The sequence below is a fragment of the Mesoplodon densirostris genome, chromosome 10 (assembly GCF_025265405.1).
Source record: "Mesoplodon densirostris isolate mMesDen1 chromosome 10, mMesDen1 primary haplotype, whole genome shotgun sequence".
NCBI lineage: Eukaryota > Metazoa > Chordata > Mammalia > Artiodactyla > Ziphiidae > Mesoplodon > Mesoplodon densirostris.
In genome coordinates, this window is record NC_082670.1 from 107235323 (window position 1) to 107250103 (window position 14781).

The 14781-nt window shown below is 42.5% G+C and overlaps 1 protein-coding gene across 2 annotated transcripts in view; it reads right to left on the bottom strand.

The window, feature by feature from the left end:
* The window catches only part of LSM3 (LSM3 homolog, U6 small nuclear RNA and mRNA degradation associated), a 110567-nt gene that overhangs the window by 95272 nt on the left and 514 nt on the right, over positions 1 to 14781 (bottom strand). The window contains exons 2-4 of one of the 2 annotated variants that reach the window (XM_060110341.1): positions 12870 to 12980; positions 10554 to 10649; positions 5545 to 5950 (exon numbers count right to left, since the gene is read on the bottom strand). In XM_060110341.1, coding sequence (XP_059966324.1) covers positions 5870 to 5950; positions 10554 to 10649; positions 12870 to 12980 — 288 coding nt within the window. In that variant the 3' untranslated portion in view covers positions 5545 to 5869. Of the gene's footprint in view, positions 1 to 5544; positions 5951 to 10553; positions 10650 to 12869; positions 12981 to 14781 lie in introns of those variants that run through there. The other variant, XM_060110340.1, reaches the window with a different exon arrangement.

The window sequence follows — 14781 nt, forward strand, 5'->3', positions numbered from 1 at the left end:
TGAAGCCACGCACATGGCAGCTTTGCACGTTGGCTGCTTCACTGTCCTCACCAGGCCACAGGAGGAAAAGCAGAACTTGTAGACACAGACAGCACTAAGAGCACTCTGAACCAAGATGAGTGTGAAACCATACCAATAAACAAGCTTTGAATTAAAAAAAATGAGAGAGAGAGAGAGAGAAAGGAAGGGAGGGAGGGAGGGAGGGAGGAAAAGGAAGTGAAGTGTTACTGTGTGATCAGGAGGGGACCGTGCGGACTACACATCACGCAACGCCAGGGGCTGTGTGTGGGCCTTCAGGTCTTCCCCCTCCTGCTGTTGGTCTCCCTGCAGACCCCTGACCAGGCAACACTGCTCTCGCCTCAGAGCTTCTGCATGGCTCCCAGGGGCCTGGACTAAGGCTCCTTCCTGCTGCTCAGATGTCTGTTCAAACATTACCTACTTAGACCACCTTCCACTGAGTCGCGCTGTGTGCTCAACACCTGACCCTCCATGTGCCTCACGGCACCACCACTGTGCACTCAGCTTCTGTTTTCAGTCCTCCATGGACAGAGCCTGGCACTGAGAAGACATTTGAGAATAAATTTTAATTGACTGAATTAAATTATTTCACATTCATGGTCCTCCTGGAATCTATCTGGGGAGAAAGAATGGGGATAGTTGAAATAAGATGAGTTAGTGACCAGAGCAAACTGAACAGGCCTCCCAGCACTGCCTCCCTTTCTGTGACTTCTGAACCGGGGGTCTGTGATGTGTCTGCAACACTCCAGACTCTGTCCTGGGCTTCTTATAGAAAAGCTTTCCAACCCTTACAGGCTGACCTTAGGGCATAAGTAATTTGCCCAGCTGGCCCGTGGCACAGCTGGGATTTGTAGCCAGGTTTATCTGACTTGACCACATCTCCAGACTCTGTGGTCAGTCTTCCAACCCACCAAGGGCAACTCCAGGGGTCCTGTCAACACCTAGAGCCCAGATCCCCATACCACTGTAGGTGGGTAGGATGACTGCCAAGAAAAAAATTCCTCTGTTGTAATCAATATCAGAAACTGCGGTGGGGCATGCTACTTCCACGTGCAGGAAACTTCTAGAAGCAGCCAAGAAAATAAGAACGTACGTGCTCCAGGTATTAAAATTGAGCAATGGATCTAAAAGGAATTAAAACACTTGGCAGACTTCCCTCGTGGCTCAGTGGTTAAGAATCCACCTGCCAATGCAGGGGACACGGGTTTGAGCCCTGGTCCGGGAAGATCCCATATGCCGCGGAGCAACTAGGCCCATGCGCCACAAATACTGAGCCCGCGCTCTAGAGCCCGTGTGCCACAACTACTGAGCCTGCGCGCCTAGAGCCCATGCTCCACAAAGAGAAGCCACCACAATACGAAGCCTGTACACTGCAATGAAGAGTAGCCCCTGCTCGCCACAACTATAGAAAGCCTGCATGCAGCAATGAAGAGCCAACGCAGCCAAAAATAAATTAATTAAAAAAAAAAAAAACGCTTGGCTTTCTTATTTTCTGGTGTTAGTTTTCCATGTAAATTGATAATTAGTTAGGTATCTACTGTTGGCATATACTGCTATTCTCAGGTAAATGGTAATGGGGGTAAGATGGCTAGAAGGGCAAAGTGTCCAGTTGTGGGCAGGACATCACAAGTATCTGGAAAACAATGTGCAATGGTACTTTGAAAGTACCATTTGCCCTGAATGGATAAAGAAGTTGCAATCTACATATATATATATATATATATATATATATATATATATATATATATATATATATATATACATTTAAATGATGGAATATTATTCAGCCACGAGAAAAGAAGAAATCCTGCCATTTACAACAATGTGGATAGACCGTGAGGGCATTATGCTAAGTGAAATAAGCCAAACAAAGACAAGCACTGCATGTATCATATGTGGAATTTAAAAAAAAAAGGAAAAAGTCAAACTCATAGAAAAATGGTTTTCAAGGGCTGGAGGGTGGGAGACACAGGGAGAGGTTTGTATAAACATACAGACTTTCAGGTATGAGTAATATCTGACCATTTAATGTAAACCATGGTGACTAAGCACACCGTATTACATAATCTAAACTTGCTGAGAGTAGAACTTAAAGTTCTCATCACACAGACATACACACAAAAGATGAATATGAGGTGACGGATGTATTAACCAGATGGTGGGAATCCTTTCACAACGTATACTTAAATCACCACAATGCCCACTTTAAATATCTTACAATTTTGTCAATTATCCAATAAAGCTGAAAAAAAAGTACCATTTACCCTTTCCACCCAGTGTTGTCACTGGCTTTCTTACGGTTTAATTACTCAGTCATTCAGCATTTACTGGGGACACACTCTTGGCCAAGCCCTTGGGCCGGGGTTGTGACGATGGTCCCTGCTCACAAAAAGCCACTTGTTGGGTGGGGCTCGCTGTTTCTCACTCATATCATGCAAGTATCCCACCCTCCTCAGAGCTCTGAGGACTCCAATACCTACTCTCAGCCAAATACCCTCCTGTGTTGCAGGTCCCCCACCTTGGCCCCCCCAAGAGGACTCGTTACTATCAGGCCCAGTCATGGAACACATCTAAGCTCCTTCCACACTGACTGACCCCGCTCAGGGTGCTCGAGGGCCTCTTACTAGATTCCAGAGTGATGGTTTCAAATCATGTCTGCTATGAGGTGTGTTCCAAGAAATTTGTTACTAATAATCAAGTATCAAAAGGGCTTATTTTTGTAGAAGTTAGAGGAGACTACAAATTACCCTTACATAGCAAGCATTCTTTGTCTCCAGCTCCCATCCACTCTTTCCCCTGGTTCCCTTTAGAGAAGCTACCCCTCTCCACCCTCAGACCACATGGCACAGGCAGGGATAATCTGACTCTTAGTTCCAATCAGGACCCTGCATTCTCTTGGCCATGATGACTACCCATGGATCAGCACGTGAGCCAATTGAGAATGAGATCACTGCAGCTGGCAAGCAGGTAGGTTGTAAGCCTGGATCTGCTACCGGGCAGGGCTTGCCCAAGAATGAAATCCACATAGCTCAGCAGAGCTGAGGGACACAAACATCAATGAGTCTCTGGTTTCTGCCAGGATGACTCCTGGAATTTTCAGTGACTCTCCCTGTCTGGTGCAGGTGAGCATTGCTCACAGCTGGCAACTGCTCACACAATGGAACATTCCTCCCGTCTGACTACAGGCTAAAATCAGTGTAGGTATATATTACAGGCATTTCTTGTTTATTGTGCTTCACTTTATTGCGCTTTTTTACAAATTGTTTGTGGCAACACTGCATTATTGGCGCCATTTTTTCCAACAGCATTTGCTCAGTTCATGTCTGCGTCACATTTTAGTAATTCCTGCAATATTTCAAACTTTTTCATTGTTATATTTGCTATGGTGATCTGTGAGCAGTGATCTTTGATGTTACTGTTGCAAAAAGATTTAGACTGGCTGAAGGCTCAGAGGATGGTTAGCATGTTTTAGCAATGAAGTATTTTTTAATTAAGGCATGTACATTTTTTAGACCTAATGCTATTATTGCACGCTTAATAGACTACAGTATAAACATAACTTTTACATGCCCTGGGAAAACAAAAAATCTGTGACACACTTTATTGCAGTGGTCTGGAACCAAACCTGCAATAGCCCCCCAGTCTGCCTGTGTATGTAATAAAAGGAAGTGTGAAAACAGCCTAGTTTGGGCAGATCTACAAAAAGCACTATTTAAAATGTGTGAAAATTGCCCACTTGTAGCTAATGCTTTTAGTCTTACTTGCGATACTCGTTACTCAGATTTCAATTTGGGCACATTTCATCTCAAAGCTGAGTGTGTACTTCCACGTTCTGTCTGGCCATTTTTCTTTCTGGGAAGCCGTGACAATTCACGACAATCTTTCAGGAATCCACCAACACGGGGATCCAGGTATGGCATCTGCTTGAGAGGTTTCCAAAGGAAAAACGGGTTGCAGAAACCACGTCACCAGCTCCAACGACAGGCCGTCCAGCTGGCCAGAGCTCGGTGTGCTATGTGGCACCAGAAGTCCAAGGCATGGCTCCGGGGGCCCTCTCAGAGGGCAGCGCCCCTCCAGACCTGGAGAGAAAGCCTTGATGGGGGTCTGTGGCAGGACGCTGCTTGAGCGGCCCCTGCTGTGGACCGGGTCCCAGCTCCAACCCTCCAGGCAGGTAGCCTGAGCTCCAAAAGGGCTCGCAAAACCCCCATCTGGTAACATGCAGATAGTTATCCTGCAGTTAAATCTTTTGTTGCCCCCTCCCTGTATCTTAGCAGCCAGGAGTAAGTGGACATTTGTACGGGGCTGCTGAGTTTTATGTGCACGCGATGGCAACTGTGTCCAATTGTAAGGTTCATGGTTTTCAGAAATGTGTGCATGTATACAAGTCCTCACAGCCAAAAAAAGTTCTGCTGTAACCTATCAATTTTAGGAGAAAAAAGAGAAAGATGACCAAGAACAGAGTAGAGGAAGTACTCAGGAATTCGGCACAGATATCAGATGCCACTAAAAATAAATGCAACGTGGAGAGAATTGCAGAGTGGCCGTCACGGCTGTGGTGGACATTAGGAGCCAGAGCTGCACCACGCGCCTGGCCCCCTCACTCACACAGGTACTTCCTCAGACCCACAGACAAGCAACGAAAGCGCATTCGTGGAGCTTCAGTTTCTCGTAACATCCTGCAGGAGCGTTGCTGCAGGAATTAAATAGGAAGACATAGACAAAATGCCTTTGCCTGGTGTACTCTGTTCGACAAAAGGTGCCAATTATTACATGTATCACCATCAGCAGCACTTAGGCAAACATTCTACTCAGAAAGGGTGAACTAAAGGGTCAACCACTTGCTACCATCAAACCACAGTCCCATTCCTTCAACAGTGAACAGGCTGCTGTGAACAGGTTGTGTCCTGGGACTACTGAAGCCTGTGGACAAAGTGCGGGGTGGCGGGAGTGGTTCTCTCCTGTCTACTCACGTAAGGTAAGGCATCTGTCAGCTTGCCCACACTAGTTTTTTTCTTCTCCACGAACTTGCAGGAACAGGCACAATAAATACAACGAAACTTATTACACAACGTCTTAACGAAAGCATCTTTCTTGCATGTGGCTTAAAATATTGTGCATATGTTAGCATATTGTGCTAGATAATGGATTAACAACCACTGAAGCCTGGCCTTAGAAATAATCCGGCCAGAGAGAAGAGAACCAGGCTCCCATGTTCCACTGCAGTGCCAGTGTTTACGAGAGCCCCACCACCACGCCCGCCCACCCACGGTGCTCTTCTCTGTGCTCTCACGGCATCCCATACATGCACGACGCCATCAGCCCTGACCTCACTGTCCTGCAGTTACTGGCTTCAACAAACAACTGCCTTTCCAGAAGACTCCAGGGAGGGAAGCAAATGGACAAAACTGTCGTTCCCAGGACTCAACTTGGTGCCACAAACACAGTAGATGCAACACAAAAGTGTACAAATAAAGTGAATGGAACACATGTGCTTATTTGAAAGAATTCACAAGACAGGAGACTGCGTTAAAAATCAAAAAAGGAAACATCAAATTTAATTTAAAGAAAGAAACCCAGAAATTGTCTGAAAAAACAATGGAGCAAATCAACTCCTGAAAAAGTTCTGCATCTCGGTGATCACATTTATTGGAAGGGTTGGAGAAAAATAAAAATGCCATTTAGCGTAAGAATTTGTGAGTTATCTGCAAATCAACTTATTTCAGAAGTGGAAGAGTTCTTGGTTATTTCTTAAAATCAAAACGTACGCCGGTTTCTCTTTTGAATATCTTCTACATTTAAAGAGGCAATCATACAAAATCTCCTATTTTCCACACAGGATAAATTCTTTGTTTCAACCAACTCTCAATGGTGGGGCAACTAGCACAACACCGTCTCCCCGGACAAAGAGCATCGGAATATTCCGTTTTGTTGACTGGAAGAGGAAAAAAAAACACAGAACACATTTATACAAATTTGTAGCAGTATTTATTTTTCGAGAGAGAAATCTGAAAACAAAAAACCATAGATTCATCATAACACAAACAAATTGCTTAAAAAACCTGTTCACTTACCTTTGTGGCACAAAGAACCACCTACTAACTGTTTCTTTTCCTGGAACACAACTGAGGCAGAGGCGTCAGCTATCCACCCAGCCCCTTCTGCCCCTCTTCTTGGCACACAGCTAGACCACATTTCTCATGCTCCCTGCCAACCAGATGGTGCCGCGGACTGGGTTTTAACCAATGGAAAGTGAACAGAAGTGATGACCAACCTCCCACAAAGACGCCCCTGTGTTCTCCCCCAGCCGTGGACTCAGATTATGGAGAACCCTGGGGATGGCAGAGCCAGGAAGCCTGGGTCCCTGACTGAGCACCTGCAAGAAAGCTACTGCACTGACCGAAAACCTCACCAAAGACTGTTCTGTGGGTACAAATAAAATCCTACTGTGCTAAGCCCTCATGTGTTGCTTCTATGTGCTACTGCACTCATATACAGAATGGATACCTTTTGCATTAGCCTAGGGGACAAGCCTTAGGCTGTAAGGAAACAGATATGGAAGGTCTGAAATTTTCTCATGCCTCAGCAAAACATTAAGTAAAACTGTTGCCTGCAGTGACTCCAAAAGTAGCCCAAAAGATGTCCCAAACCTATAGGTTCTGGGGAAGAGGTTGGAAAAGGCCAAACATTAGTAGTGTTGCTGTTAACCTGATGCACTGGGCAGGGCAGTGTAAGGAAGAGATGAGCTTAGTTGAGAACTAGCTGGTTTTCAAGCAGAGATTATAAGAAACAGCATTCATGAGGTCATAAAAGCCAACTGTTTTTAGACTCCAAACTGTGGACAATAAGCAGGAAAAAAAGCTTTGAGGAACAAAGCAGCCCTGTAAATTTTCTCAGTTAAACAAACTCAGCCCTGAGGGGAAGATCAGATTAAGAGTGTCCCTTTCCCACCCAAATTTACTTTAGCAAATGACCCAAGGTAGTCAACATTAATTTGTGCGAGAGGAAGTTACACAAATTAGAGGTGAGGAACCGAAGAAATAAAGGTGTCTACAAGTTCTGTACAGAAAAAGACTTTGAGGAACTGGCCCAAAGAACTGATTGGAAATAAACAGATCAGAGATATGTGAAGTCATAAGTTTTTAAAGAAATGGTATTGCCAAAGAACCCATACATAGCCTGGCTAAAAAAAGCCTTTGATAATTTGAGTCTTCCAGCATAAGTGAGACGTTTCTGTGAACGTTCTGCAGCCCCCAGATTTACGAAATAAAAATACAGGTCGCCCAATTGAATTTGAATTATAGATAAACGAAAAAGAATTTTTTTTAGTATGTCCCAAATATCGCACAGGACATACATGACCTAACCAAGGGATTTCTTCTACTACTCATGCCTCCCCAGGGGATCCATCACTGCGAAGGACCAGTAACTGCTCTACGTTCCCGTTCTTTCCTTTTCTGAAAGGGAGTTTTTATGGCAGCAGATATCCTGTCCCTGCTGTGCTACAGTGGACGTGGGAGGGGCAATGACAATTAATTTATCCTTTTTAGCTTACAGGAATCTGTACCACAACTGAGCACATGTAGATCCAACAGAGAACTCCCTCTCCGCCAGGCAGAAAATATTGGTAATAGCTATGTCTTCAGAACTTTTTTAAAATGTAAGAACCATGTTTTATGAGCTTCTTGGGTACTGGAACTAACATAAAAGGAGAACCCCCAACAGTAAATTCAAGTAGTACCTATAAATGTAGTATGCTAAATCAAGTACACTTATGTGTCATCCATGAATGTATCTAACTCTTTCCCAGATAATACACTCTCAGGGCAGTGGTTCTCAAGTTTCAATGTGCATAAGATCACCTTTAGCGCTGTTTCCTGGCTCCATGCCCAGAGATCCTCACTCAGTAGGCCAGGGTGTGGCCCATGAACCTGCATTTCTAACACACTCCAGGTCTGCCCATACTCCTGGTTTGAGGAACACACTCTGAGAATCACTCTCAGAGAAACAAGGATCATGTCTGCTGTCTGCTACTAGGGAGCAGCACTGCCTTCTGGTTTCCTTCCAGTTGCAAAAGGCAACCTAGTCTTACCATAACCAGTTAGTGAAGGAGTCAGCGCTCATCAAAATAACTGATATATTTTACTCAGATCCCTCACTCAGTGGTCATACTTCTGAACTAAAAAGTTCCAACCTTACCTTCATTTGGAAACCACTTCATCCGAAATGATTCTCTATTAATTCAATTATAGTTTTCTGGAGATACAAGTAAGCAGCTTCTATGATCACCCCCAAAGATCCCTGCCTCGTGGTGTTCACCCACTTGTGTAACCCCCTCCTTCTGAGTGTGGGTAAAATTTGTGCCTTGCTTCTAACCAGTACAATCTACAAAGTTAGTGGGATGTCACTATCATGATCAGGTTACCTAAGACAGTTACTTCCACCTTGCTAGCCAGCTCCCTTGCTGGGTTTGATGAAGCAAGCTGCCAGTGGTAGAGGCCCTGCAGCAAGGAACTGAGGCGCTCTCAGTCCAAAACCCTCGAGGAAATGAATCCTCTCAACAACCACGAAAGTGAGCTTAGAAGCAGAACCTTCCCCACTTTAGCCTTCAGATGAGACCCCGGCCCTTGTGCAGCCTTGAGAGAAACCCTGAAGCAGAGGACCCAGCTGAGCCTGGACACCTGACCCACACAAACTGTGAGCTAATAAATGTGTGTCCTTTTAAGCCACTAAGTTTTCGGCTGACTTGTTATATAAAATTCTGAGATATAAGGTCCAAATAACTGAGAAAATCATGAACAAAAACAGGGAACTGAGAATGGCCTCATTTTGAAGGTGAAGAACACCAGAAGTTTAGTTTTAAACAGACTGAGTTTGAGATAACATCCATCGTGGATATAGTTTCAATAAGAATATTGGAAATGAGAGAGTGAAGCTCAGAAAAGAAAAAAGCTGGAGACACAGATTTATCCATAATCATAATGGCCACCAATCACCACCTGCCACCAGCTTTACAAGCACCAAATTCAGTGCAACCTGTGAAAATCCTGGGAGGAAGGCACAATTATTGTATTGGCATTTTACAGAGGAGGTCCCTGAAGCTCAAAAAATTTCTAGAACTTGCCCAAGGTCCCATAACTACTCAGCAGCAGCCAGGATCTGAACCGAGATCTGTTAAGCCAGAGCTCAAGCTTTCATGCTATACTATTATTACAGATTGATGGCTTATAACAAACAGTAATTACTAAATGACATCTGAGGGGGAAAAAGAAAGCAGATTAAAACAAAAATCCCACGTTCAGAGGGAGACAGAAAACTAGCCACGGAGTCGGGAGTGGTTGAAAAGAGGAGGAAAGCCGGGATAAAGCAGAACCACAAAAACCAACAAAGGCTGACATGTGAACACTTACTATGTGCCTGTCGCCACCTGAAGGCTTTTCACGGAATCTCTCAATGAATCCTCAATAGCTGTATGAAGTGAGTCGTATTACCATCCCCATTTTACAGATACAGAAACTTAGTCACAGACAAGTTGGGTAACTGGTACAATTATATAGCTGGTAAGCAAGGGAGTCAAGATGTGAATCCAGGCAGTCCTGAGGGCCAGAGTGGCTTCTCAATACTTAAAAGACTGAACAACAAAATGTGCCAATATCTGGAAGATCTGCATAATTCAGTGAACGAATATTTTCCAAATGACCAGAGCTTGATGTTACAAAATCATGCATGTATTAAAAAATCCATTCCAAGCGCAAGGTAGACCAATGAATTTGCATCTAACAAGAGTATGAAAAGTTCACTGATATAGTTTCAGATTCTACACTACAACTAACCTTTAAGAAACTACCGCTTGCTGAGTTTTGGTGTAGTATCAAAGGCAAGTATCCACAAGAAATACTCCTCCCTTTCCAACTACCTAGCTGTGTGACATTCACAATACAGCATAACAGATTAATGCAGAAACAAAGATGTGAGTAACTAGCTGTTGTCTATTAAGCCAAGCATTTGCAAAACATAAAACAAAGACACTTCTCACTGAATATTTTGTTTTAGAAAACATAGCTATTATTCATAAAAATGTTACTTATGTCAAAATGTAATAGATTATTTTTAATGAGTTAAATATTTTTAAAATTTCTCAGTTTTAGTTTCTAGTAAGTATTGATACATAAGTCCACATCAAACAAAACATTGTCCAGTATTACTGTTATACACCAGCACACAGAGGTATCTTACACAGCCGTATCTCAACGAATCTTGGCAACCCTACGACAGAAGTGACTGTATTCCTGCTTACCAGCGAGGAAGTTACATCTGCAAAGGTACTTCCCCTTGCCCAACGTACCCCAGATAGGAAGCGGCCAAGCCAGCACTGGAAACCAGGTCTGTCCAACCCCAATGCCTTTGGTTTTTTTAATTGCTACACTCTACTGAGTCCATGAATAGGTATCAAAACACGAAAGGCTTTCCATAAATAACTGTTGGATTCTGAGAACAACTGACATTTTAAAAGCGATGAATGGAACTGCATGACTTACTTTATATATCTCTTCATATGTTTCTTCATCAATTTCTATAGTTGTCACAGTTTCTTCCACATCTCCCAATATCATATTTAAATGCTGATCATAAGCCTGAAGTGGGAAGGTGAGGGACCAAGAAATGTAATAAGCAAATTAGGAAATAATAAACAGGGGCTATAATATGCAAATCACTCAATTACAAGTAAAACATAATACTTACACCACAAACTTGTACATGCAAATAAAAAATAATCCTGCTGTGCTAATATACTGTTTCTCTGCCAATCATCTCCAATGATAACTTAATTGACTTGATACAAATATAAAACTGTTATGGTCAAAAATGAATTACTCAAAATAATTTGCAATTATTTTTTAAAGTGCCCACCCTATTTGTTATCTAAGGCAGTCACATAAATATTTATAATATTTAATTATGATAAAAAGCCAGTTCATATACCTTTCAGTCTACTTCTTTCAATTCCATCTGTAATAGTGTGACAAGAAAGATACAGTAAAGGAAATAAAATTCTTTAACTGCTAAGATGACGGCAGTGCAGTCTCCTAAAAGCACAAGACCCTGTCACTCAACACGCCCTGTCCTAAACTAAACACCACAAAGTAAAGTAAGTAGAGCAACACCCTGCACATTATAGCCTCACCAGAACTAGCTTTTCGGCACCTGTGGGCTCGATCAACAAATACTGCAACTCAGATATTCAGGGATGTCCTCAATCCAAGCTCTAAGGCTCACGCATTTTACTAAAAGGTGGAGCTCCAGGGGGTGGGAGGGAGGGAGTGGCTTGTTTAGAACGCACTTATGCTTACTTCTAGTCAAGTGTTAAATGGTTCACCAGCTCACATCAAAATAAAAACAGCCAATTAGCAACATGGGGAACTGCTAGGCAAAGCAACGAGCGGGGGCAAAGATCTACAGATGAGGGCCAGAAAACAAAAGGTTGGGGGTCATTCAGTACAGAGGCAATTGAGTGTAGGCAGGGAACTGAAGAAGCCTCCAAGAGTAAAGGCAACACGTCTGTCCTGGGGTGTCTGTCTACTTGCCACTGGCCCATGTGATTAAGTTCAATTCTATTTTTCTCTGCGAAGTTGCCACTATTCCATTACCTGGGGTTCCTGTTCCTTTCTGTAATTTAAGACTACTAGGTCCCCACTTCCTTTCCAAGCACAGGAGGTTCTTTACCTTTAGGTTTCATGTTAGGTAGAATCATAGTACTTAAGAGGGGGCTGAAGTCAGACTGCCTAGGTTCCTAGTCTGGCCCTCTTTTTACTGGTTGTGTCACCGTAAGCAAAGTAACTTCATCTTTCTGAGCCTGAGCTTCTTCAAACGTAAAATGGGATAATGAGTATCTACCCTCATAGAGTTGTTACAGAGATTAAATAAGATATTACATGCCAAACACTTAAGAGTAACAGTACCTGGCATATAATTAATGCTCAATAAAAAGTAGCTATTTTTAATCACTTTAGGGTAGAATGGTAGTAATAAAAACAACTTACTCAGGAAAGTAACAAGTTATCAAGAAGAGGCAAAACCTTTAGTATACTCTATGAATAAATGGGACCACCTCAAGGGACCAATCCCATAGAAATATTTGCAGATATACATACACAAAGGTCGATGTATAAAAATGCTTAGAGTAGTAAGAAATGGAAAACAATCCTAATATCACTGCTACCATATACAGAATTCTACATAATCATTTAAAAAAATAAAGATTTATATGCACTCATGATCAATAATTTCCAAGAATAATTAAGTGAAAAAGAAAGGTGCCCCCCAAAAGTATAGCAAGATCCCATTTATTTTTTTTAGAGGTGGTGTATATAGTGCAAATATATACATACAGACACACATTCTTGTATATATGTGTAAATATACAGAAAAGACCTGAAAGACTATAGACTCAAAAGAAGAAATGGCATTTCCCTTTTTACTCTATGTATGTCCGTGCTGTCAAATTTTTCACAACAAAACACAAATTTATATATATGTCAGTAATTTAAAGAACACTTAAATAAGAATGGAGGACAAATAAACGTTATTTACAAATAAACACAGGAAAAAATGAAAGAAATGAAAATATTCTTTAATAAACACACCATTTCCATTAAGAGAAATAAATGTTAACAATATGAATAAAACACAGCTGCACTTGGCTTTTGGAAATATGGCTGAGTTCCCACCTCCTCCTTGTCTACATTCAAACACTCTTCCAGAGCGGGACAGTTTTTACATTTCAAAGGGGTGGGAGGAGGGAGCAACGGTAAGGAAATAATCTGATTTCAAGGTGATTTAGTAAATTTACTCACATGTAACCTGCCTCGAAGCTCTCTGTCGTTTCTCATTTTCACATAGATTCGTTCATCCAGACTGAGCCTGATGAGATCCAGAGGCTCTTCTACAGTGTTGGTAGTTTGTTGCTGATAAAAGAAACAGGCTTAGTAATACAGCATTAGAAAGTGAAGTGTCTGAACCATCGGTGCCCTGCATGACTGTGGGCAAATTACTTAACCCCTCTATGCCTCAGTCTTCTAATCTGCAAAATGTGTATAAAGACAGTGGCTACCTAACACTGTTGTTGTGAGGCTTAAATGACACATGAAGGCATAGAACAGTGCCTGACATAGAGTAAGTGCTAGATAAAGGAGGGCTCAAACATACGTGCACAGGAAGGAGTTCTATGACAAAATAATCATGACGGCACTCCGTCCCCTCAAAATCCAAACTGTCTGACCCCATTTCAGTGTGCAGGGAGTCACTCTCTCAGAGACTTCAGCTTTATCTCAAATATCATTTAGTAATCTGAAGAACTTACATTTAATGACTACCACATACTAGTCAGAATGCTAAGCAGAGATGAATGTTTGAGGGAGGATTATGAGTTCAGTACAGGGCAAGTTGAGTTTAGGGTGCCATTTGGTCAGTAAGATGAATATATTTAGCAGGCAGTATAGAATACTGGTTGAAGCATTGGCTTTGGAGTCAGGCAGTGTGGGTTCAATTCCTGACTCTGAGACTTATGAATTGGGATTAAAAAATCATGCCATCTCTAAGTCTCAGTTTCCCTGTTTACAAAATGAGGAAGCCACAATCTTCCCTTCATAGTTCTTGTGAGGACTGGAGCTAATGTATTTAACTGAAGTATTTGATGTATTTTAAATAGTATCTGGCAAACAGAAGAGTACTTATAAATGGTTCTTTTTATTACTATTAAAGAACTGTTGGAAACAAGTCTCAAAGAGATCAGGGCTAGGATGACCGGGGTCCATATGGAAGGGATGCTGGAAGCCAGGAGAGTTGATAAGATTATTCAAGGAGAGCTGCTTCAGTAAGTACATAATGCCAGTGGAGGAAGGTGACTGAATATTACAGGCTCTACAGCCCTAACATAGAGTAAAAAGGGGGGGGGGAAGAAGAAAAAATACTGACTCACCTAGTCCCCATCCCCAGTTCAATAGGTGTTTGTTAAGGACGAGCTAACCAAATACTAGATTACAATGATACAGAAGTCAGTCCCTGCCCTCAAGCAGTTCATTCTAGTGGAGAGAGGCGTATAAATAAGTAATCATAACACTGTAAGGATATATACGTGACTGAGCCCTACTACCCACCGTCCACCCTTTTCATCCCGTAGTTTTAAACACTGCCTTCTCAAAGCGGACTCCTTGATCATTCGATTCATTCACCCAATAAATATCCGTTGAGTGTTTCCAGCACCGTTCTAAACCCCGAGGACAGAACAGTGAACAAAACTCTTGCTCTTAAGAAACTCACATTCCAGTTGGGGGATACAGGCGTTAAACAAAGAAGCATATGCTTAATATGAACCAATAACATGCTATGAAGAAAAATAAAGCAGACTGGGAGAGTGCCGTTTGATGCAGGTGGCCAGAGAAGTCCTCTTTGAGGAGGTGAGATTTCAGTAGAAAGCTGAACAAGCTGTAACCTGATCCACAAAGGTATCTGAGGAAGAGCATTTTGGAAAGAAAGGAGAGCGGGTGAGAAAGCCTGCAGGACCATCAGTTATTCTGAATACCAGTTCCTTGCTTGTTGCCTTCATACCACATCACAGCCCCGTATATCGCGCACACTTATGTTTACTTTTTACCCGTCCTTCCCCGAATATAAACTTCAAGTGGGGCCAGGGACCACGTACGTCAATGCCAGTGTCCCTGGTGCTCAGAACGGTGTCCAACCACACAAAGGCGATGCTCACTAGGT